The following is a 21,754-nucleotide window of genomic DNA, read 5'->3' on the forward strand; positions in this document are numbered from 1 at the left end:
GGAGCTGGGTACGGAGGGCACCCGGGATGGAGGGCACCCCACGTGTCACCCGCAGGAGGCCGGAGGGGGCCGTTTCACCCGTGACTGGAGCACGGGGAGCCCACGCGGGGCTGCTCAGAGAGCTCCAGCCTGGCTGGTGTGGGCTTTGTTCTGCACATGGCGGTCGGATGCAGAGGCAAGGAGGGAGCATCGCAGCTGAAGAAACGTCCACCATGACATTTAAAAACCAGGTCTCGCCCAGCGAGGCAGGTAAGCAAATCCCTGCCCCAAGCGGAAAGCAGGGACAGGAGTCACGGAGTGGGAGAGACACATTTATTATGTTTCTGGGAGCAGCGCCTTTACATCTTGCTTGGGATAAGGTCACCTCCCTGCAGCCAGAGCAGAGAGACAGGGCGGGATGTTTATTCAAAGCGACGGGAACAAGAAGCTGCAGCCAAGACCCCGGGGTCTGCTGACAGCACAGGGCTCCACATGTCACCGCAGCGAGGGCAGATGGGAGGCCGGTGTTTGCCAGAGCCACTTGCAAAACATCTTTCCAGCGACATACTCGAGGGCCAGGGCACGTTGTAGGAGTCAGTGCAGCCTCTCTGCTCCCGCCAGGAAAGGGAGGGCACGAGACAAGAATAAATACAGCTTTCAAAGGTCCCCCCGACCCCGCACCCACTGTTACGTGGCCTGGCAAAGGCATTTACAGGAGGAAATCTGTCAGCCAGAATCCAACAAACAAGTAGACGTGTCCAGAAGGGGTTTAAGGCCGGCTTGTTCGCATCCTGATCTCCTCAACCAGGCTCTCCCTGCGAACGTTGACCTACACAGGGGGAGCACAAAGTTGCTTCAATACAATGCAAGCAGCTTGACTTATCGTGACATTCTCTGGTCCCAGAGGGATGGCCTGCACCGTATTCGTGGCCTTGTGTCTCAGCAGATCACACCATGGTGCTGCCACCAGTCCCTCTTCGGGGACTGAGTGGGCTGCAGCACACGCGGAGCTGAACCTGTGAGAGCAAGCACCTGCCTGCAACCCTGCCGAGCCCTCTCCTGCCCAACGATTGCAAGAGTGACGCTCTTCCCACTCTTTCCTACTGGTTCCAAAGCCAAGACCAGTGCATAGATCAGCACTGGTCTCACTCATTCCAAGAGGGCACCTCCAGGACCTTCAGCAATGGTCCCATGCTCTGCACAGAAAGCGCCAACAGCCATAACAGCCCACTGAATTGCCCCTCCATGTTCCAGGCTCCTGAACTGAGGAACAGCTGGGAGTTCAAGGAGGCCACATGACGGGAAACTCTCCAGAGCTGGATACAACAGTGCTCCACAAACTGCGTGGGGCGAGGAACTGGAACGTGAGGTGTTACAGAAGTCCCTGGAGAGACCACTGCTTGAAAAGATCTAATGAGGAAGCAACGTATAAAATCCTGAGAACCTGTTATAGGGGGCTTGGTGGCAAACTGACACCAGGGCACGTGCTCCACAAGTCAAGAGGGGCTGAGGAAACTCACCTCACCCAGTCTCCAAAAATGCACCCACAAGGTCCATAGGCCTCACCTCGAGTCTGCCAGCCCTGGCTCTCACCCCTCTGCCTACTGCATGTGGAGAGCCTTCCCCTCACCACACCTTCTGTGTAAGCAGCTTTGTTAAGCCTTGGAGGCTTTTCACATCAGGTGGAAGAGCCTTACTCCTCTGATCTCCCCTTTGGGCACTGCACTCAAAATGTGGGCCAGCAAAGCCACCTTGCTGCGTACAACCTGACGGCACCGCTGCAGAGCAGGGTATGGATGGGCCTGGAGGGCTGGCCTGAGCTGGGATGAAGGGTCAAGTAGCCAATCCCCCTCGTGCCAAGCTACCACGGGCCTCACCTCCTCCCTGGTTGCCACGACCCGCAGCTTGATGACTCCATCCTTGAGCTCCTGCTCACCCACAATGGCAACAAGAGGGATGCCCGTGTCCTCGCAGTACTGCAGCTGATTCAGCAGCTTGGGGTTCTTCTTGTACAGCACTTCTGCCTGGAAGAGAACCAGAGCACACCACCATGATCAGCACTGGCCTGTTTCTCTGCAACCCCTCAACCAGGCACTGCTGGGCCAGTCTGCTAATTGCTGTCTGGTGAGCGTGGGGGTGTGTGGTGGGAGAGAAGATGGGCTAATGGAGAAAGCTGGGCATTACAGCTAACGAGTAATGCAGCACAGCTCAAAGGTACTCACAAGACACTGCTTATCCTGGGAGACACCAGGTCATTAGCTCTAGTCCGTGTCAGACCAGGGCTGACACCTGTGGTGTCCCTACAGGGCCAGGAGCCCGGCAGAGCACCCAGGCGTTCTCCTCCACTCAGCCACCAAGGGAGTCTGCCCGCAGCAGGCAGGGAGCAGGGCCCTGCCAGACTGCTTGCCTTCGGCCTGCGTAAAACAGCCCAGGCTCCTCGCTGGCCCCACTCTCCCCTCCTTGCAAGGCTCCGCGTTTTTTTTTGCTTTTCGTTGGAAGCGGCATGGTATCCCAGCTGCCACGCAGCAGGGGCTGGAGTGTTGCCTGCTTTGGGAATGTGTCCTGAGATAACAGACACGGAGCAGCCCCTGCAGTGTTACAGGGCTAACCAAGTCATGCTGCCCAGCCCTTCCTGGAGAACACCTGATTCGGGACACCGAGAAGAGGCAGGCTCCATTCAGGAAGGCAGGCTGCTGCCCACCTTCTCCCTGTGACTCATCCCTCTCAAAGCAAAGCCAGATGTGGTCCATTCCTGGCACAGAGAGTGGACCAGGCAGCTCCTGACTTTGCCATCACCTGGTCATACCTTGATTCCAGCATCCCACAGCTCAGAGATGAGCTTCAGCCGCTCTTCAAGGAGCTTCTTTTGGGCAGAGGCCACCAGCACCTGTGTCTCCGTTGTCCTGATCTTTTCCTCAGAGGCCTAGAGAGGGGACAAGACTCAAAAGATGCCATGGACATACACAGACATCTGAGACCCTATGAGCAGGACGGGTCACCACCCCAGGCCCACCAATTTAGCAGGGAAGAGGATCAGGCTCAGTGGAACGAACGGCATAAACTCAGGAGAGTCAGGGAGGCCCCACAGACCCCACCCTGGAGCAGAATCTCATCTTCTGTGGTTGTTCCACGATGGGGGCTTGACACAGCCTCCCTCCTACGCTGCAGGTGCGCGCAGACTGGACGATGTGCTGCAAATGAGCAATTTCCCTGCCAGCTTCTGCCTAGAGACTGTTCCTCCACACCCAAGGGCCTCCCAGACATCTGCTCCAAGCAGCTCCGGAGCAGCAAGCCCAGCAGAAGCTGGATAGAGGCAACTGCCTGCTCAACTGCTGAGCTGGTAACTATGGCTTAGATTAACAGCAGCAAGCTGAAATGCTCCAGCGCTGTCAGGAGCCACCTGCTCCCATGGCAGATGCTGGATACTCAAAGTGGCATTTTCCTGCCGCTGCTTTCACTGAAGGGAGAAGCCTTTAAAAGGTCACCTGCAGAGGAACAAACCTGGCCAGGACTGGAGGTGGTGGGGGAAGAATTCAGTTGCCACTTAGAAATCCCGGTTGTGTCTGGCTGCCAAGAGAGAACTCCCCACAACAGGCCTCTGGGGGAGGGAAATGTGCAGCAGTGTTTTGGGAGCCTACAAAGACCTATTTAACACCCATTGATTGGGATGGAGGACATGTTGGTACAGCAACTCTGAGGGGGGAGAATAGGAAAAAGGTATCTGCGAAACCCCCAGAGGCACTGCACTGCCTGCCCTCGGACATCCGATCCCTGTCTGGTCTCTGTAGTGCCTTGGGCAGGACGAGTAGATGTGCGAGGCTGCTGTCTCCCTGCCAGCCTTGCAGAGCAGTGCCGCCTTGCCAAGGAGGACGTGGGGTCACACAGATGCCTAACGCAGTGGGGAACACTAAGGCACCTGACCTGGGTACCTAGTACTGCTGAGGATTAAAGTGCCCCGTCCAGCTGCAGCTGAACAAGCCGTGTCTGAGGGCTGCTGGAAGAGGGGTCTTGTCTCCAGCGAGAGCCCCAGAGATCATCTCCCAAGCCAGAGAAAATCAGAGATTATGTCCTGGTTCTGACTCCTGCTGCAGAGCACAGTAGAGGCCTGGCTGGCTTCTCCATCAAAGACTGCAGCAAGGAAGACTCAGTTCAGCATCTGCTGGACTCGGGGTACGTGGGGAAGATGTAAATCCTTGCTCTTTCTCCATGCTTAGTTGAGCAGCAAAGGCACCTACCTCCACTCTCTGCTCTAGGATGGAGAAGATCCGCTCGATCCCAATGCTGACCCCCACGCAGGGCACCTTCCGTCCCTTGGGATCAAACATCCCCACCAGCCCGTCATAGCGACCGCCTCCAGCCACGCTCCCAACGCCGACTGCCTCCTCCACGTGGTCGTTCTCCTGCTGCAGCAGGACAGCCTCAAAGATCACCCCCGTGTAATAGTCCAGACCCCGCGCCAGGCTCAGGTCGAAAGAGATCTGTAGGACACAAGGGAGGCCCCGTCACCGGGCACACTCAGGGAGCCCAGGCTGCCCGGCCACGGGGGCAGCACCCCCTCCTGCCTCCGCACCTCCTCACCTTCCCTGTGATGCCAAACAGGGTCAGGTACTCAAACAGCAGCTTCATGTCCCCCAGCCCCTCCTTGGCCAGCTTGTTCTGGGACAACTTTGGGTCCTGGAGAAGCCGCTCGATCAGGTCCAGGCCACCTGTGGGAACGAGCCATCATGCCTCGGGTCTGCCAGTGCAGCAGCACCCGCAATGATGGGCCCAGCCAGGCGCGTACGCTGCCTTGCACCCCTCTGTCGCTGGCCCTCCCTGCCTGGCCTGGAAGAACAAGGCCAAGGGCTTGACCGCACAGCGCTCACCGTGAAGCTGGACATACTCCCCGATGTGATCCGCAGCCTCGGGAGAGAGCCCCTTCTCGCCTACCATCTCGCTCCTCACTTCTTCCCACGGCATCTGCGAGGGGAGAAAAGAACATCAGCCACTGCTCCAGGGATGTGGTCACTCCTGGGGAAGGTCTCTGGTGGTCCTGCCCAATACAGATGAACAGACATATCTGCCCTCAACAGATCTTTACATCAACGGAACCCCATCAGTGTCCGCGTGATTAAGAGGTACGTGAGAGAAGCAGCAGATCAAATGCTCTCAGAGCATGGTCATACAGTCATAACTCCATTTCTTGTACCTCTGCGCAGTCTGTTTGTATCCCAACCCTGCAGTCAGCAAAGCTGCCCAAAAACGTGAAGCCCCATGACAAATACTTTGGGTTTGATTTCTGGCCAGAATCGAACATTGATACTCTAAAAGCACCGAGTTTGAGAGATGTCTTGCTGCTGTGGTTTCCCTGGTTAGGTACTTAGTCATAAACACCAGTCAAGAAAGTGTTGCTGGTCACGCCTACCATCTGGAAAGGTGTGAGGAGATGGCTGGGTGATGCAAAAAGCCAATGTAAGCAGAATATGCTGCAGTTTTCCCACTGACCAAGGGGTCAAAGAGAACCAGAGTCTTGATCACATCCAACTGCACTGAGATAAATCACAGCATTTCAGTAGGAAAACAAGGAAATTATCCCATTCTAAAAGCAGCCCACTCCTCCCTCCCTATTGCTTTTCCACGCATACACAACCCCAAAACCTACACTTTGGTCATGCCTTTGCAATAGATCTCACTGCTAACAGGACTTTTAAGTGAGCCTTCCTCTAGTGGACTTCATTTGACTGTCGGACGAGGCCTCCAAAGGAAAACGCGGTTCATCCTTGAACAAAGCAATGTGAACACACGAGACGAGACACAAGGCCGCTTTGTTTAACAGGGTTTCACAGGAAGGTTAGGAGCACTCCTTTAAGCAGTCAGCCCACAGTGCCCCCCACATGACTCTGAACACACACAGAAGTTCGCCTCCAAATTCTACTTCGGATCCTGAGCCAAGAAAACTGAGTTTTTAGATTGCACTTCATTTTGAGGTTCCTCTTCCTCAGCTATTAGTGGAGGACTGTATACACATTTATAGACTGATCTCCAGCATCTTTATATCTGACTAGGGCCTACAGTCAAGACAATCAGCTGCAAATAAAAAGTTGTACCTACTCTGGCACCTTTCCCTCCTCCCAAAGGGTCACATAAGGGCCTGAATCCCTTAGAGACCTTCACAACAGCCAGCACTCTCGAAGCAGCTTGCTGAGCACAAACCTGTGGGTACCTCCTGCCTTGTGTCTTACAGGAGCAGCTGTACATAGAGGGGGCTGTTCTGTGTCACACCAAACCTTAGTCAGCCATACAAACAGCGATGTCTACACACAGCATGTTTTATACAAGTACCTGTGCTACGTGCCCAAATCAGCAGGGGTGTGAATGAAGTGACCAGGAGACGTGGGATGGGCTACCACCATCTCACAGCACCAGGAAGAGAGATTACGGCACGGAGCAGCATGTTGTCCCTGCGACTGTGTCCGCCCTGCTAGAATGCTGCACAGTCCAGGCCAGCCCCAAGGAGCCCTGTCCCTAGCAAAACATGCTTGCACTGATGGCAGCGACAGATGAGTGTGAAGACATGCTGTGGGGGCACACAGTGCAGCACAACACCACACAGACCAGCCTTCCCCTGCCCAGGAGGCAGGAATGTGCTGCTGGGGTTATTTTTCAGGTCTCTGTTTCTGATCTCTTACTCCTTCTCACTCCAAATCCTTTTCTCTACTTCCAGGTAAAATACAGAAACCTTGTCCATGCATGTCACTTCTCTTTGCTGTCTCCCTGCTGCTCCTCGCCACCTCCTGAGGGTCCCACAAACAGCCAGAGGCACACGCTGCCCAGTGGCGCCCTGACCATGCTGAAACAGCCTGGCCAGCAACACGCACGTGCTGCAGACTCCGTGTCCTCAGCAGCAATGCTAGACATCACGTCGCCAATCAAGAACAGCACCAGCTTGCAGGACAGTATGTATGAATAGGGCCCGGGACAACACAACAACTCTGGCAGCCTACTCACCTGTGGATTTCCATTTAACTTGGCGCTGTCACCTGCAAGCTAACTGCCTTACAGACTACAACTACAGACTATCACTTATGATTGCACTTCTCTACTCCTACATTACCACAGAGATTTACTGTTTACGTCATGCTCACCTTGCAACTGAGGTCTGAAATTTTCGTAAAGGTGGGACCGGATGATCTTTCGAGATCCCTTCCAATCTGGGCTGTTCTATGATTCCAGGACACAACTGTGACTCCTCACAACACCCAACTGAACCTGATGCATTTGAAAAGGCTTTTCAATGCCCTGGCCCACTCTGGGGGCAGGTTTTCATGATCCTGGTTCATAAGCAGCAGCACCTTAAGGCGGCCAAGGTTTGGGATGTTGAACCTCCCATGTGAAGAGCATTTTTCCCTCCCTCCTTTCCATTTGTCCGGACCTCGTGGGATACTGGAGAAGAAAGCATAGGATCTAGTTTTCCTATGTGACTGCTGTGCCCTGTGTGCCTCCCCTCCAGAGAAAGGGTGGAACAAGAACAACTCAATGTTTATCAGCATTTTCCAGCCAGTTCTCATGGGCCATGGTAAGAGCAGCCCAGAGGGACAGAGACTCACTGACACTCCAGCAGCGGCAGTTGCAGCCCAGTACCTTATCCAGTTTGTCAACGCTGGAGCAGATCGTTCGGAACTTGCTGTCTGGGACACCGCAAACTGCAAACATCCCATCAAGGATGCGCCGATCGTTGACCTGGGGGAGAAGGAGCAAGTCATTAACTATGAACTCCAACAGATGCTTCAGCTGTGTCCAGTTTCTCTCCTCTCTAGTTTTAAGCACGGAAGAGAAACTAGCAGATGTCTGCCAAGATTTTTTGCTGTTTGCAATTTCTGTCTCTTTCCCATTCCTGGGGAGCTAAGCTGCCTCTCTGCCCACAGTAGGCCAGCTAGCACAACTGAGTCCTACCAAGCCTGGGTAGAGCTATCACATTCTCCTTCTAAAGCCACAGAGACCTCCACTCAACAGAGAAGAAAAACCAATGGGGCCTATGAGACCTCTCATATGGACACGTAAAAACAGCTCAGGAACAGACCATGGACTAAGGAGATGAATTCAGTGCATTGCCCTACTCTCTCAGTGTAAGAACAAAGGGACATCTGATTATGTTAAAACCTCGCTAAGGAGGTTTGGGTTTTTTTGGATAGTATAGTGAATTCCATAGTTTAATTATGCTCTGTAATAGTAGGTAACTGAGGCCAAAGGCTCAGCTGGATTCAACATTTCCATGGCTAGTGAGAACATATCTACAATTAAATTAGACAGAAACAAAGACCGCTCGGGAGTTTGTAATCCTCCAGCATCAACATGAACCAGACAGTGGCTCATGGAAGACAAGAATTACCGCAAGCAGGTTATTCTGCTGTTCCCCGTTGCAGGGATGCCTTCTCATCCTCAAAGGCCTACGCTTTCACCACTGCCCAAACACACAGCAGCTGGACAGGCAGTTCCTGTGCACAGCTCTTCAGCTCATCCCAGACAGGTTCAAGAGCAGGTAACTGCCCCCGTACCCAGTGCAGGCTGCACATAGGAGCACAACACCCAGACCGCACTGCTCACCTCCCCTGCAGAGCTCAGCAACGACCCGGCTCTGGGTCCCTCTCAGAGGTCCCACCACCCTCCTGCACATCAGGCACTCCTACCCATCGCTCTCCTACTGCTGTACACCCTTCCCCATCCTGCCCGACCTGCACACCCAGCACCACTGGCTGCCACACCAAGGTAACAGAGGTGTTTTGAAGCAAATAGCAAGCTCAACCGATAGCAGGGCATGACTCTTGTTCTGGAAGGGGCCTCAGCCCCAGAAAGGACTTGGTGGGAAAGCAGGAGTCTACAGACAACACAGCGCACACACTGAGCAGATGTCCCTACTAAGGGGGCATCGGGAGCTGGGACGAGGGCAGGGATCCCGGGCCAGAGCCTGTGTTTTACTGCAGGCAGTGAGTACGACAGTCACCTGGTTAGTCGGCTGCTGGATGTTTTGCAGGGACTGCGGTTAGTGCTAGAGAGAACTCTGCTAACTGCAGCCTCAGGAAACCTCCTTGCATTCCCAGCCAAAGGCAAGTCTGAGCTGAGGTCCAGCCTTTTAACATATACACCATGAGGAGGCAGAGAGGCGAGATGAACTTCTGGATCAGGCCTTAGTGGGCGTTAGAGTGGGAACAGGTGCTGCTGCATAAAACCACAGGAACAACGACCACTGCTTCCCACCATGACGCAGAGAAACCTGCCCGGTCTCACCTTAATGACAAAGTCCCCGAGCTGCAGGTCACTCAGGATCTCGTGCACGATCTTCAGGCACTCGGCATCAGGAATCATTGGGTCGAACTGGCCGGCGATGTCAAAATCCTAGGGCACAGGAAAAGGCAGTGAGCAATTCAGCACCACTGGCATGGCTGCAGCAATACAGCTTCAACTCTGCTGTTAACAGCAGTCTGTTTACAAAAAGCAACAGAAATGGGATGTAAGGGAGCACTAGCCCTCGCCGATAGGATCCAGAAGGGACAGGATGTGGGTTACGACCCTCTTTCATCGAAGGCAGCAGTGCTCTCGTGTCCACTGCACTGCAAAGAGTTTGTATACTGTGTCGTGGCCAGTGCAGACAGTTTGCGAGAAGCCATTCTGCTTCTCCCTGCTTTCCGCTTCTGGACATGTGTGTCCTGCTCCCTGCCTCTGACACCGCAGCTTACTGTGTGATACACTTTGAAAGAGAGATCCTTGAAAAACAACAAAAAGGAGACAGCAGAGCAACCATCAGCAGTAAATAAATAGAACAAAGGAACGAGGAAGGGGAGGAGAACACTACTTATTATTTGGTATGACCTAAATGCCAGATGTTTCGCCTTGATTCTTAGGATGTTCTTTTTTTAATACACATGCCAATCAAGTTAATGATCAGGGAAGAAGACAAGACAAGAGAAGCAAACTCAACTGAGGCAAAACCAAAGTTTCAACTGCCAAGACAGAAAAAGAAATCAGAAAGCCTGAGTGGTCTCCACCAGAGATCACCAGATGAACCAGCACGTAGGACTAAAGCCCAACAGCAAGATGTTTTAATAGGCTGGTACCCCATGACTGGAAAATAGCAGAGACAGCATCAATGTTCAGAGAGAAATAAAACACAGAAGCAACAAGAGACCTCTTATTCTATTCCCATTTATGAATCCCCAAATGCAAAGTCTTCAATGAGATTCTGAATACAAGAATACTTTTAATCAAGTGGGTAAATTTCAACATGGCTTCACTAAGCTTCCAAAATAAATTGGGGCAACAGAGGAGGAAAGAGACGAGATCACATCAGTTAATCCCCAATCAGCTGAGTGCAAGAAAGGCTGATGCAATTCCTGTGGAAGTTGGGCAAGGTCTGGGACAGTCAGGGAAGTGCCACTACCACTGTACATGGCACAGGTGAAATCTCACTGAAAAAACCCAACCAAGTGCTGGTGAATTATATTTTAGAAAAGATGCAGAAAAAGCTACTAGGCTGAGCAAAGAAGCAAAGCATCTTCAGGGGGAGAAGATAACAGAGCTTGATTTACATGGCCTAGGGAGGGGAAGATTTCTCTAAACATTGCCCAAATGTTTATCTGGGAAAGGGGAAGAATCCATATCAAGGGATGACAGCCACCATTTAAAGAGCTGCACTGGCACAAGGAGAAGTAAACCATCAGACACAAGTAAGTTTAGCCTGGATATTAGAAGACTATTTCTAGCTATCCTAGGAGTGAGATTTTGTCTTTCAGATGAGACAGCAAGCAAAGACCCCAAGTTGTCTGGAAATGGGAATTCACCGAGCTGGAGCTGGAAGGTATCCACAGGGGTTGTATGATGAAACAGGAATATTCTCAAAGAGGAATTTGTTTGCAATATGAGGCCCTGGGGACTGTGTTAGTACAGCGGAACAAAGCCATTCCTCAGGGCCACCACACTCATCTGAGAAAGCCATAAAGGAAATTGCTTTCTTACCTGTTCTGTAATTTGGCCTCTGGGTTTTTCCCTTCCTTTGAAATAAAGATTGACTAAGCACGGGACAGAGGTAGCATATGCTACAGCTGAGTCACTCACTCACATGGTTCATGTGTCCTCCTAACACATCCAGGAGTTCAACTGTTGCCACATTTGGGATCAGAAGGAAATTCTTCCCTTCCACCAGGCTGGCAAGTACTGTGGGATGGAGCAAGGAGCTGCCCTCCTCCGAGTGTTAAGCAGGCCAGATACCTGGGGCACCTGGGGGCTGTATTACAAAGTTCCCTGATACACCAGCACCCTGTGTCGCAGCCATCGTCCACACTCTCCCACTCTCAAGCTGTTTTTCCACACCCATAAGGGCACGCTAAGGAGAAGATTAGTGGATCCTCCTGAGCTTTCCACAGCCACAGCGAAGGGCAACACAGCCTTTGGTCCTACGTTTTTATGGTGCTACGTCCCCACAAGCGCTGCCCAGCCTACAGCCTCACTCAGCAGCGTCCCTGTCAATGGCCAAACTCACACACTGGTAGAACTCCCTGTAGCGGCCCCTGGTCATGGCCGGGTTGTCCCGCCTGTACACCTTAGCGATGTGGTAGCGCTTGATGTTGGTGATCTTGTTCATCGCCAAATAGCGAGCAAAGGGCACCTGAGACAGTAGGGTTAAGGATGGGAACGGGGAGGGATCACCCCACCGACTTATCAGTCACAGGCAGTGCTGGGTCTTCCCTATCTCCCCAACACCCAGCGCTGTGTGGCGCGCACCCATGGGGCAAAGTGACTGCTAAGAGACGGCTGGATTTGCCACAGCTCCCCAAGGTCTCCACAACTGTCCAAGACATGGCCCACACATGCTGCCACGTCTTGGACAGTTGTCTGTCTGGAAGATGCCTGACAGTTGGAAGGCATCTTCCATGATGCCTGAAGGATGTCTGACAGTTGGAAGATGCCTGTCCCTACAGGCATCTTCCAGCACCACCTTAGGCTGGATCTCAGTCTCATGCGAGCTGTGTACCGCAGCAGCCTAGTCTGGGAACCCTGCCATAGGAGAAACCCCACTCAATACAGATCTTCCTTACCTCCGCATACAAGCGTTACTTCGCCAAACAGAAGCAACATACAGTAAATAACTGAGCAAGGGTTCTGCACCCACTGAACCACACTGCCTGCCCATGCTCGCCCTGTCGGTACGGGGTCAGAGCCAAGAGACTGTCCTCCCTCCTCCTCCCTTGCCCTCTGGACAGCACTGCCCCAAAAGGAGGGCAGCAAAGGTGGCAAGACCCCTCAGCACTGGCTGTGGCAGGATACTGTCAGGTCGTAGCGCAGGGACAGCAGCTCTCCTCCTTGATCTTTCAGATCATAGATGAGCTTCGAGTCTTCACCGTATTTCCCTGTCAGCGTCTCCTACAACAAAAGGACACACGAACAAACAGCATCTTCAGTGACAGGGGATCAGCCCTAGAGCACACAGAAAACAAGGAGAGAAAGGGAGGACACCTAGGAGATGGAAGAAGAAAACTCAGCCCTCAACACATCGCAAGCTTTCAACTGCAGGATCCTCATCAGCTCAGCCAACTTGCTGTGTCCTCACTCACCTTCAGCTCAAACACTGGTGTATCAATGACTTCTGCTCCATGGCGCTTGAAGCAGGTGATGATCGCACTGAAGACTCTCTCACGAATGGCCATTTGCTTGGGGTTGTAGTCCCGCGTGCCCTGGGGTGAGATAAGGAAAAGAAGAGCAAAGGACACATTGGTTTAGAGGCACGCAGTGGAGACAAACGTGAGGGGCAATGTGAGGAAGCTATCATACTGCTAAGAAAACCAGAGAGGTCAGGTCCAGACATCAGGTATCAGGAGAGGTGCTAAAAAGCAGCACCAAAAAACACTGGAAAACATCAGGACACAGATCAGACATGATCTGTCATGGTCTGCAGAGCTAAATCTAAGTCAGGAGTTTCACGATGCAGGAAACAAAGGAGCTAACACAGATCCAACAGTCAGAGAGTTCAGTGCTTTTGAGCACGACAGCGCAGCTAGGATCTGTCCACAGCTCAGATTCAGACGTATTAGCCAGACCCCTGCACAACGAGCCACCCTGAGAAGTGGAATCAGAGGACAGGCACGCTTTGAAGCTGTGGAACAACCAGCAGCTCTACAATTTCCAAACACACATAGAAAGAAATCATCTTTTCAAAGTGCAATACCTGTGAAGTGCCCATCTACTGTGCACTGAGATGTGCTCCCTTTTAATTTCTTCGCTGTTAAGAGTCACTGAATTATTTCAATGACCACCTTTAGGCTCCCAGCAACACATAAATCACCGTTAATCAACTAGACCTCCCACTTTCATTTTCTAGGGACTGGCAGTTAGGCAGGAAGAAGCAGAGAGAGCAGGCACTTCATAACACCCCACCTGCAGGTCGCACAGCGAAGGGCAGCTTTCAGCAGTACACTGACGTGGCTGAGACAGGCTGGAAACCCAAGCTGTGTTTCCCTGGCACTCACAGAGCTGCAAAATCCTGTCTCCACATCTTTAAACAGTGAAATACCCTTTCACTTTCCAGGTCTCACACCACAATTACATTTACCAAAATATACGATAAAGGAAATGGACAAGGGAGACAGTTTTGAGACATTTCCTAAGTCAGTGGCATTAACATAACCTGTTTTATTTGTGAGCAACATTCATAACTGTCTCCACGCCACAGCATGGAAGTACAGTTGGTCTCTGGTCAGCTACTAGTGATGAAACATTCAGGTTACAAAAAATTTCAGCATAAATTGCATTATGGACACTATTCTCAGGGGCCTGGAGACTGAAAAGCTATCCCTGAAGGAAGGGTTCTTCTGCAAGATGACACAGAAATGTCAGCAGCTGGCCAGACCTGCTCAGTAAATGGGATTACCCACCCTCACAGACTAAGGCAAGATCAAAAGCCATGAGACCTTTCTTGCTCCTCACATTTCAACATGTGCTGAACATTCCTCGCAAACACTGCCGGGCATCTGGGTTTCTTTGGCTGGCTTATCCTTTGCAGTTCCCCCACAATGAGCCTCGCACCAGCAGAGCTGCGCTTCGCAGCACTCCGTGCTCACCCAACCTACCAGCAGCTTCATCCACTCTGTCCAGGTTAACAGGAAACAGGACCAGCTTGCGGATCCTTGATCCATGAGAGCCAATGTCTGCAGGTACTAGTGGGCTCAGTGCTACAAGAGCTGAAGAGCCCTAACTCTAAACTCATCGGGGCAATGCAAGTCATGACCTTACTTCAGATAGTGCAATCCAAGAAGATATGAGACCTCTCACGCTTGGCAGCTACGATAAAGCTTGACCAAAAGGGAATTTAATTTCCTGACCACACCAGCTAGTAGTTGGCTTGTCACAGAAGCACCAGAAAGTCTTTAAGTTAGTAGGGTATCTGGGTCAGATGCTGTCAGGGATGTTTTCACCCCTCTCTCCCCTGCTGCTAAAAGTGAAAACAGAAACAGAAATGAGAAAAAAGACAGGCAAGTCTGTGCTGAGATTCTGCACACACAGGTGCGTGGTGCTGTGTGTGTGCGCACGCAGAAGTAGGTTGTGCATACAGAGAGGCACGCAAGTGCATGCGCTGGGGGAAGTTACCTTCGGGGTCTTGAGCACAAACTTGTGTTTCCCCTCATCTCCCCCCAGCTGTGCCTTCATCTCCAGCAGTTTCGCCACCTCCTTTGCAATCTGGGGAGGGAAAAGGAGGGAGCTGGAGGTAAGCCTACCTGCCGGGCCCAGCCCACAGGCCTTCCCCAATACCTTCAGCCTCAGCATTCCCAGTACACCCAGACTCCCCAACCTCAATACATCCATTATTCCCAGTCTCCCACAGCAACCATAGGCACGCTCCTTGCTCCTCTCCAGTACTCCCCACTTCTGCTACAAGCACCCCAATCTCAGCACCCCCACCACTCTCTGACTCCCGCAACCTCCATTACCCTCAACATCTGCCTCCCCAGTCCCCACGCCTCCCGTCCTACCAGCCTCCACACCACCCCCAGGCCCAGCACCACCGGCTCCTGCTACGTGCACCCCAGCATCGGCAGTCTCCAGCATCCTCCTCCCAATTCTAATACCCCCAAGCATCCTTCTCTCCAATCTAACACCAGTATCACCAGTTTCCACTCCCAGTGTCCCCTGCACCCTCTCCCCAGGCACCTCAGCCACTCTGCTCTCCAGCCCAGACCAGTACTCCCATCCTCCCCAACACCCCTCTTCCCAACGCCACCACCTACAGCCCAGCAACACCTACACCAGTACTCCCAGTTCTCCACAGCACCCTCCCCCTAAGCCCAGCAACCCCAACCACACCCCAATCACCTCAGCAGCCCTCTCTCCAGCCCAGCACCGGTACCCCCAGTTCCACCCAAGCCCCTCTTCCCCACCCTAACCCCCCCCAGTGCGCCAGTCCCCTCTCCCCAGGCCAGCTCCCCCCCTCCCAGTCACACCAGTCTCCCAGCACCCCGCTCCCAGTCATACTGGTCCTCCCTCAGCACCCCATTCCCAGCAACCCCCCGACACCGCCCCCCCCCCAGCCACGTACCCGAAGCCCCGCCAACCCCTTCCCAGCCCCGCGGGCGGGCGCTGGGATCAGCCGCACCTCGTCGGGATCGGCCTTATCCTGCTTGAGCCGCCGCACCGCTCCGCCTGCGCCCGCACCGCCGCCTCCTCCGCCATTGCCGGCCCGCGCCTGCGCACTGCCGCCGCACCGCCGCCGCGCCTGCGCACTGCCACCTCCCCGACGCGCCTGCGCACTGCCGCCTTCGCGCACTGCCGCGCTTCAGCCCGGCGCCCGGGCGATCGCGGCGAGAGGCACCGGCGTCGCGAAGCTCAAATAAATGCCCGAGGGTGGGTTTTTGCGTTTTGTTTTGGCTTTTTAATATATAAAAATACAGAGTTCGTCCACGCTCGCCCCAGCCGGAGCCTGCCCGCGCAGCTGCAGCAGCCCCCCCGGTGGGTCCCTCCCTGAGGGGGGGCCCGCGCTCCCCACAGGCTGGTGCCGCAGCCCCGAGCGCGCCTGGCCCCGTACCCGACGGCAGAGCCTGGCTGCAGGCTGGGGCTGGCCCTTGCAGCCCTCAGAGGGGTGGGGGTGGCCTTGCACAGATTCCTGCCCCCCCCCCCCCCGCCCCCAACTGCGGAGCTCAGCCTGATCCTGCTTGAGCAGCACCACGTCCATCTGTGCCCGTGCCACCACAACTGCCTACACTGGATGGAAACGGCTGTACAGTTACAGGTACTGCAATATTAGGAACCCACAAGCTTGACCCATCCTTCAGAGCAGTTAACCAGAAGGTTAACCTGGTGACTGCACTGTCCATAACTTCTAAAACCCGCTTGCTCCTTTCCAAGCAGATACCCCGTGTTGACAATGCCTTAGCCCAGGCAGATGAGCCTCAGGCTAGTAGATGGTGACCGGACTTCAGCGGGAAGTGAATGGCTAAGGGCGCTGGAGGGTTCCAGTTGTACAGCAGTTCAGTCAAGCAGCTCTGGCCAGAAAAGTCCTAGGGCTCCAGCCTTCTTCTGATCTCATCAACAAGCTTTTCTCTTGGGATATCAACCTACAAAGCAAACGGAGAGGAGGAGGTAGCAGCACTGGAACCCTGAGCAGAGCACGGTTTAATCTGGCCCTAAGGACCTGCTGTGGATACCAACGCAGTTTGTGGCTGGTTTTCTAGAGCAGTCACCTGACAGATCTGTGCTACAGCTCCCCAAAGGAACAACATCACTGAGGGAAAACCCAGAGCCTTTCAGTAATCTCTAGATTTTGGAAGCACTTTTGAAACCTGGTGTAAAAAGGCATTCTCACCTCCTCTCTTGTTGCGACATCTCGCAGCTTGACGACTCCATCTGTCAGCTCTTGCTCTCCTACAATGGCAGCAAGGGGGATCCCCATGTCCTCACAATACTGCAGCTGCTTCAGCAGTTTAGGATCCTTCTTGTACAGCATCTCTGCCTAGGAGGGAGTGGAAAAGGTGAATCATTAACGCAAAATTTGTTCTGATAGATCTCGGAGCAAAACAGCCAGCACCAAAACGTCACAGAAAACTCTGCCTCATTATTCCTGCAGCGGTTGCCTTTAGTGCTCTTGGCTGTTCTCCTTCTCTGCCTGCTAGATCTCAGACAGGCCCAGATGTTGAAGAGACACACAACTAATGGAGTTGGTCTCGCTGTGCTACAGCTCCCTTCAGGCTCTCCCTCCCTCACCCGTATCAGTGCCAAGCCCAAGTCCTTATTTTACCTTGATCCCTGCGTCCCACAGCTCAGAGATGAGCTTCAGTCTCGCAGCGAGTAAGTGTTTCTGAGGTGTAGCCACCAGCACTTGTGTCTCAGTCGTTCGAACTTTCTCCCCAGAAGCCTGCAGGGACAGACACACTCGTGGGAGTGACTGGCTCTGAGGGAACCTGCAGCTTATCTTCAGACCTTAACTTAGCTCCCCAAAACAAGTATACTTAAAAGCTAACCATCACCATTCAGTGAATGTTACTGAGGAAGGCTAACCTTCCAGAAGCAAAAAGAGTGCACAGATAAGACAACCTGGGCACATTTAACGAGTCCCCCAGAGAATCTGCATTGTGACACGCTACTTAATCGTGTGCTGCTCTTCCCGTGGGACCTTGGCCTTCCTCCCTCCCTCCCAGATGGGACCTGGACAGCTTTCCAATGTCTCCTTTGATTCTTCAGGTACAAACACATTGCCTCAGCCTCACTTCCTATGAATCACAAGCTCAGAACTAAACACAGAGCGATGAATTTCCTCACAGGCTTTCCCAGGGTGCTCATTACAGAGCGAGCACCACAGCTGTTACCGAATTCATCACTTCACAATCCCCAGGACAGAAAACTTCACAGACAAGAGACAAGAGCAAAGTGACTGGGGCACAAAGTTCAGAGCCAGGACCAGAGCTCAGGACCCCTCTCTAATGCTTCCTTGGCATCTGCTACGAAACGCTGCCCTCAGCTGCCCACACCTGCATCCTGATGGGCTGCAGAAAAGGGCTCTGTCTTCTGTGCACAGACATTCAGGCATGAGAGGAGCCACCCTCTCCCCCAAAATTCTTTCCCCTCGAACACTGTGGAGCTGCAGAGCTCCGTAATAAACAATAGCTGCCTTCCTAGAGCCCTCCCCCATGCACCGCCTGCAGCACCTACCTCCACTCTCTGCTCTAGGATGGAGAAGATCCGCTCGATCCCAATGCTGACCCCCACGCAGGGCACCTTCCGTCCCTTGGGATCAAACATCCCCACCAGCCCGTCATAGCGACCGCCTCCAGCCACACTCCCAACGCCGACTGACTCCTCCACGTGGTCGTTCTCCTGCTGCAGCAGGACAGCCTCAAAGATCACCCCCGTGTAATAGTCCAGACCCCGCGCCAGGCTCAGGTCGAAAGAGATCTGTAGGACACAAGGGAGGCCCCGTCACCGGGCGCACTCGGGGAGCCCAGGCTGCCCGGCCACGGGGGCAGCACCCCCTCCTGCCTCCGCACCTCCTCACCTTCCCTGTGATGCCAAACAGGGTCAGGTACTCAAACAGCAGCTTCATGTCCCCCAGCCCCTCCTTGGCCAGCTTGTTCTGGGACAACTTTGGGTCCTGGAGAAGCCGCTCGATCAGGTCCAGGCCACCTGTGGGAACGAGCCATCATGCCTCGGGTCTGCCAGTGCAGCAGCACCCGCAACGCTGGGCCCGGCCAGGCGTGTACGCTGCCTTGCACCCCTCTGTCGCTGGCCCTCCCTGCCTGGCCTGGAAGAACAAGGCCAAGGGCTTGGCCGCACAGCGCTCACCGTGAAGCTGGACATACTCCCCGATGTGATCCGCAGCCTCGGGAGAGAGCCCCTTCTCTCCTACCATCTCGCTTCTCACTTCTTCCCACGGCATCTGCGAGGGGAGAGAAGAACATCCGTTGCTGCAGGACGTTCTCATCACCCACTGTCTCCACCAGCCCACGTATTCACAACACGTGCGGGAAGACAGCAGTCAGCAATCTCACTAACGATCCACATCTCGCACAGGAATTGTTAACAGAAACCACTGGAAATGCCAGGCTTTATTCTTAACCACGCCCAAGAGCTCCCCAAATCCTTTACAAACACCAATGGCTTAGCTGCTGTGAACCTCTTTATGATGAGAACAGCCAGGACACCGCTCAGCCCGAGACATCCGCCCTCTGAGACTGGAAGCGATCTCCCCAGGAGCACAACGCTTACCTTGTCCAGCTTGTCCACGGTAGAGCACGTAGTGATGAACTTGCTCTCTGGGATGCCGCAGACAGCAAATACACCATTCAAAATCCGTCGGTCATTGACCTGGGGGTGGGAGAGGCAAGCTTAGCTCAGGGGAGATCCCCCGCTGCCATTTCTTCTTGCCCTTGCGGGAAGCTGCTGGCGTTTCCTCATGCCTTTTCACCAGCACCTCAATCCCGTGGGAAGGGAAGGTGCAGAAGTATGAAAACCACTCGGCTCTGATCTCACCTTAATGACAAAGTCCCCGAGCTGCAGGTCACTCAGGATCTCGTGCACGATCTTCAGGCACTCGGCATCGGGAATCATCGGGTCGAACTGCCCGGCGATGTCAAAATCCTGGGGGCAGAAGAAACGGCAGAGGCTCCTGGCACAGCTGAGGTGCTTCGGCTCCGCAAGGCACACCACACAGCCCCGCAAGCAGCTGAAGGCAATCCAGCCGGTAAAACCCACGCCAGCCCCCCGTGCCCTCCTGCCCCTCGCGTGGCGGCGGCCGCCACAACACTCACGCACTGGTAGAACTCCCTGTAGCGGCCCCTGGTCGTGGCCGGGTTGTCCCGCCTGTAGACCTTAGCGACGTGGTAGCGCTTCATGTTGGTGATCTTGTTCATCGCCAAATAGCGAGCGAAGGGCACCTGGGGGGCTGAGGAGTTAAGGACAGGAACGTGGAGATCGCCTGAGCTGCAGAAAGCTGAACCTCAAAGCGCCCCGTCCCCCTTTCGCTTTGCCAGCTGCTCCCCGATCTCTAGGGAGATCATCAGCCCAGGCTGACGACGAGTACGATGAACCACGCTGAGCTCCTCCAACACCGGGACAACTCCATCTCCTTCTTCTGAACCACAGTACAGCAACACCTTGCAAACGCAGACCTTTGCTAGGTCATTTCGCCCTCTTACGGTGCGATCAGAGAGAATTCAACATATAGCACGGACATACAGACATTAAAGCGGAGAGCTTTTTGGTGAGACGTGGAGGTGGAGAAGGCCCGGGATGGACACTTGCTTTGGACCTGCAGCAAACACCGCTGCTCTCTCCGAACAACTACTGAGGCGCTGGAAAGGTGGGATGGGCAGGACAGGAGCGCAGAGAGGTGGGGACTGTAACTGGGAGGAGGTAAAACCAGTATGGTGGTGCACACTGGTGCATGTCCACAGCCCACGGAAGAAAGGGCCGCTTTGCCGCAGATCCTGGACTGGCCGCGTGGTGGTTTGAGGTGGGGTCACGCCAATGACAGCCAGACCAGCTGGGGCGTCCACCGCTCGGCGGGAAGGGGGTTTCCATCACCCCGATGGGACCCGCGGGCAGGGCAGGGCAAGGGTGACCCAACAAGGCGGAGGCGGCAGCGACCTCGGTGGGCCACCATCCCCTCCGCGAGGGCCGCAGGGCGGCCGGGGCGAGTGCAGGATACGGTCAGGTCGTAGCGCAGGGCCAGCAGCTCCCCTCCCTGGTCCTGCAGCTCGTAGATGAGCTTCGCCTCCTCCCCGTACTTCCCCATCAGCGTCTCCTGGGGAGAGGCGAGGGGGCTGGGGGGGGCGGCGAAGGACCGGGGAGGCTCTGGGGCGCAGGGTCCCCCGAGATGGGGAACAGAGCAGAGAGCCCGGCCCCGCCACCGAGCCCCACAAGTCGAGCAGAGAGAGCGGGGCGGGGGCATGACACACATCCCCCCTCCAGCCCCCTCTGACCTGGGGCAGAAGTGGGGTCCCCATCCCCCCACACAACGGGGACCCAAAAGGGACTGTCACGGCTGCCCCCCCACCCCTCCATGCCCCACACGGGGGGATCCCCCAGCCCTGCCCCCTCAGCCCCGGGGAAAGGTGGTGCTTCCCCGTCCCGCAGGAAGAGGGGGGACCCCACAGCCCCACGGGGGAGCAGAGGGGGGGTCCCACAGCCCCGGTGGGGGTCACCCCCCCACACCAAGGAGGAACGGGGGGTCCCGCCGCCCCCCGAGACCCCCCCGGCGCCGCCTCACCCGCAGCTCCAGCACGGGGGTGTCGATGGCGGCCGCCCCGTGCCGCTTGAAGCAGGCCACCACGGCGGCGAGGAGCCGGTCGCGGAGCGCCGCGTGGGCCGGGGGGTGGTCACGGGTGCCCTGTCCCGGGACGGAGAGCGGCCGTCAGCGGCGAGGACGAGGGGGGGGAACAACGCCCGGTAACCGCCGGCGCGGCCCCCGCTCCCCACCGTTACCTTGGGCGTCTTCAGAGCCGGGCCCCGCCTGCCGCCGCCGCCGGCTGAGCCCGCCGCCGCCCGCACCTGCCGGGACAGGAGGCCGCGGTCACCGATCGACCCCGGCGGACGGGGCGGCCAGGACCGGGAGAGGCTCACCCGGCCCCCGGCGGGGCGTGCCGGCCCGAGGCGGAGACCCGCGGGCAGCAGGCGCCCGGCAGCGGCGAGCGGACCTAGCCGCAGCATGGCCGGTACCGGGGAGCCCGGAAGCGGTCGGGCTCCACGTGAGCGTCCAGCGCCGCTGCCTCGCGGCGCTCTAGGGCAGAGCGGCGGGCACTCGTTGGTGCTCGGGCGGACTGCC

At 55.3% G+C, this 21,754-nt stretch overlaps 2 protein-coding genes across 2 annotated transcripts; both read right to left on the minus strand.

The window, feature by feature from the left end:
• Window positions 1-290: 290 nt before the first annotated feature.
• On the minus strand, window positions 291-15,652 carry HARS1 (histidyl-tRNA synthetase 1). The gene is made up of 13 exons (XM_050905058.1): window positions 15,596-15,652; window positions 14,593-14,682; window positions 12,564-12,683; window positions 12,277-12,372; window positions 11,492-11,617; window positions 9,244-9,351; window positions 7,600-7,698; window positions 4,845-4,938; window positions 4,558-4,685; window positions 4,215-4,457; window positions 2,786-2,902; window positions 1,857-2,003; window positions 291-808 (listed from the first exon to the last, which is right to left on the minus strand). Exons 2-13 carry the CDS (start codon window positions 14,650-14,652, stop codon window positions 749-751), a joined length of 1,398 nt encoding a protein of 465 aa, XP_050761015.1. The 5' UTR covers window positions 14,653-14,682; window positions 15,596-15,652; the 3' UTR covers window positions 291-748.
• Window positions 15,653-16,133: 481 nt separating this feature from the next.
• LOC127021805 (histidine--tRNA ligase, cytoplasmic-like) lies at window positions 16,134-21,639 on the minus strand. Its single transcript, XM_050905056.1, has 12 exons — window positions 21,415-21,639; window positions 21,200-21,319; window positions 20,639-20,734; window positions 19,740-19,865; window positions 19,462-19,569; window positions 19,198-19,296; window positions 18,775-18,868; window positions 18,488-18,615; window positions 18,145-18,387; window positions 17,234-17,350; window positions 16,802-16,948; window positions 16,134-16,553 (listed from the first exon to the last, which is right to left on the minus strand). The coding sequence occupies exons 1-12, from the start codon at window positions 21,637-21,639 to the stop codon at window positions 16,497-16,499; spliced, it is 1,560 nt and encodes a 519-aa protein (XP_050761013.1). The 3' UTR covers window positions 16,134-16,496.
• Between the last annotated feature and the right edge of the window lie 115 nt (window positions 21,640-21,754).

The sequence above is a fragment of the Gymnogyps californianus genome, chromosome 14 (assembly GCF_018139145.2).
Source record: "Gymnogyps californianus isolate 813 chromosome 14, ASM1813914v2, whole genome shotgun sequence".
In the NCBI taxonomy this organism is placed as follows: Eukaryota; Metazoa; Chordata; class Aves; order Accipitriformes; family Cathartidae; genus Gymnogyps; species Gymnogyps californianus.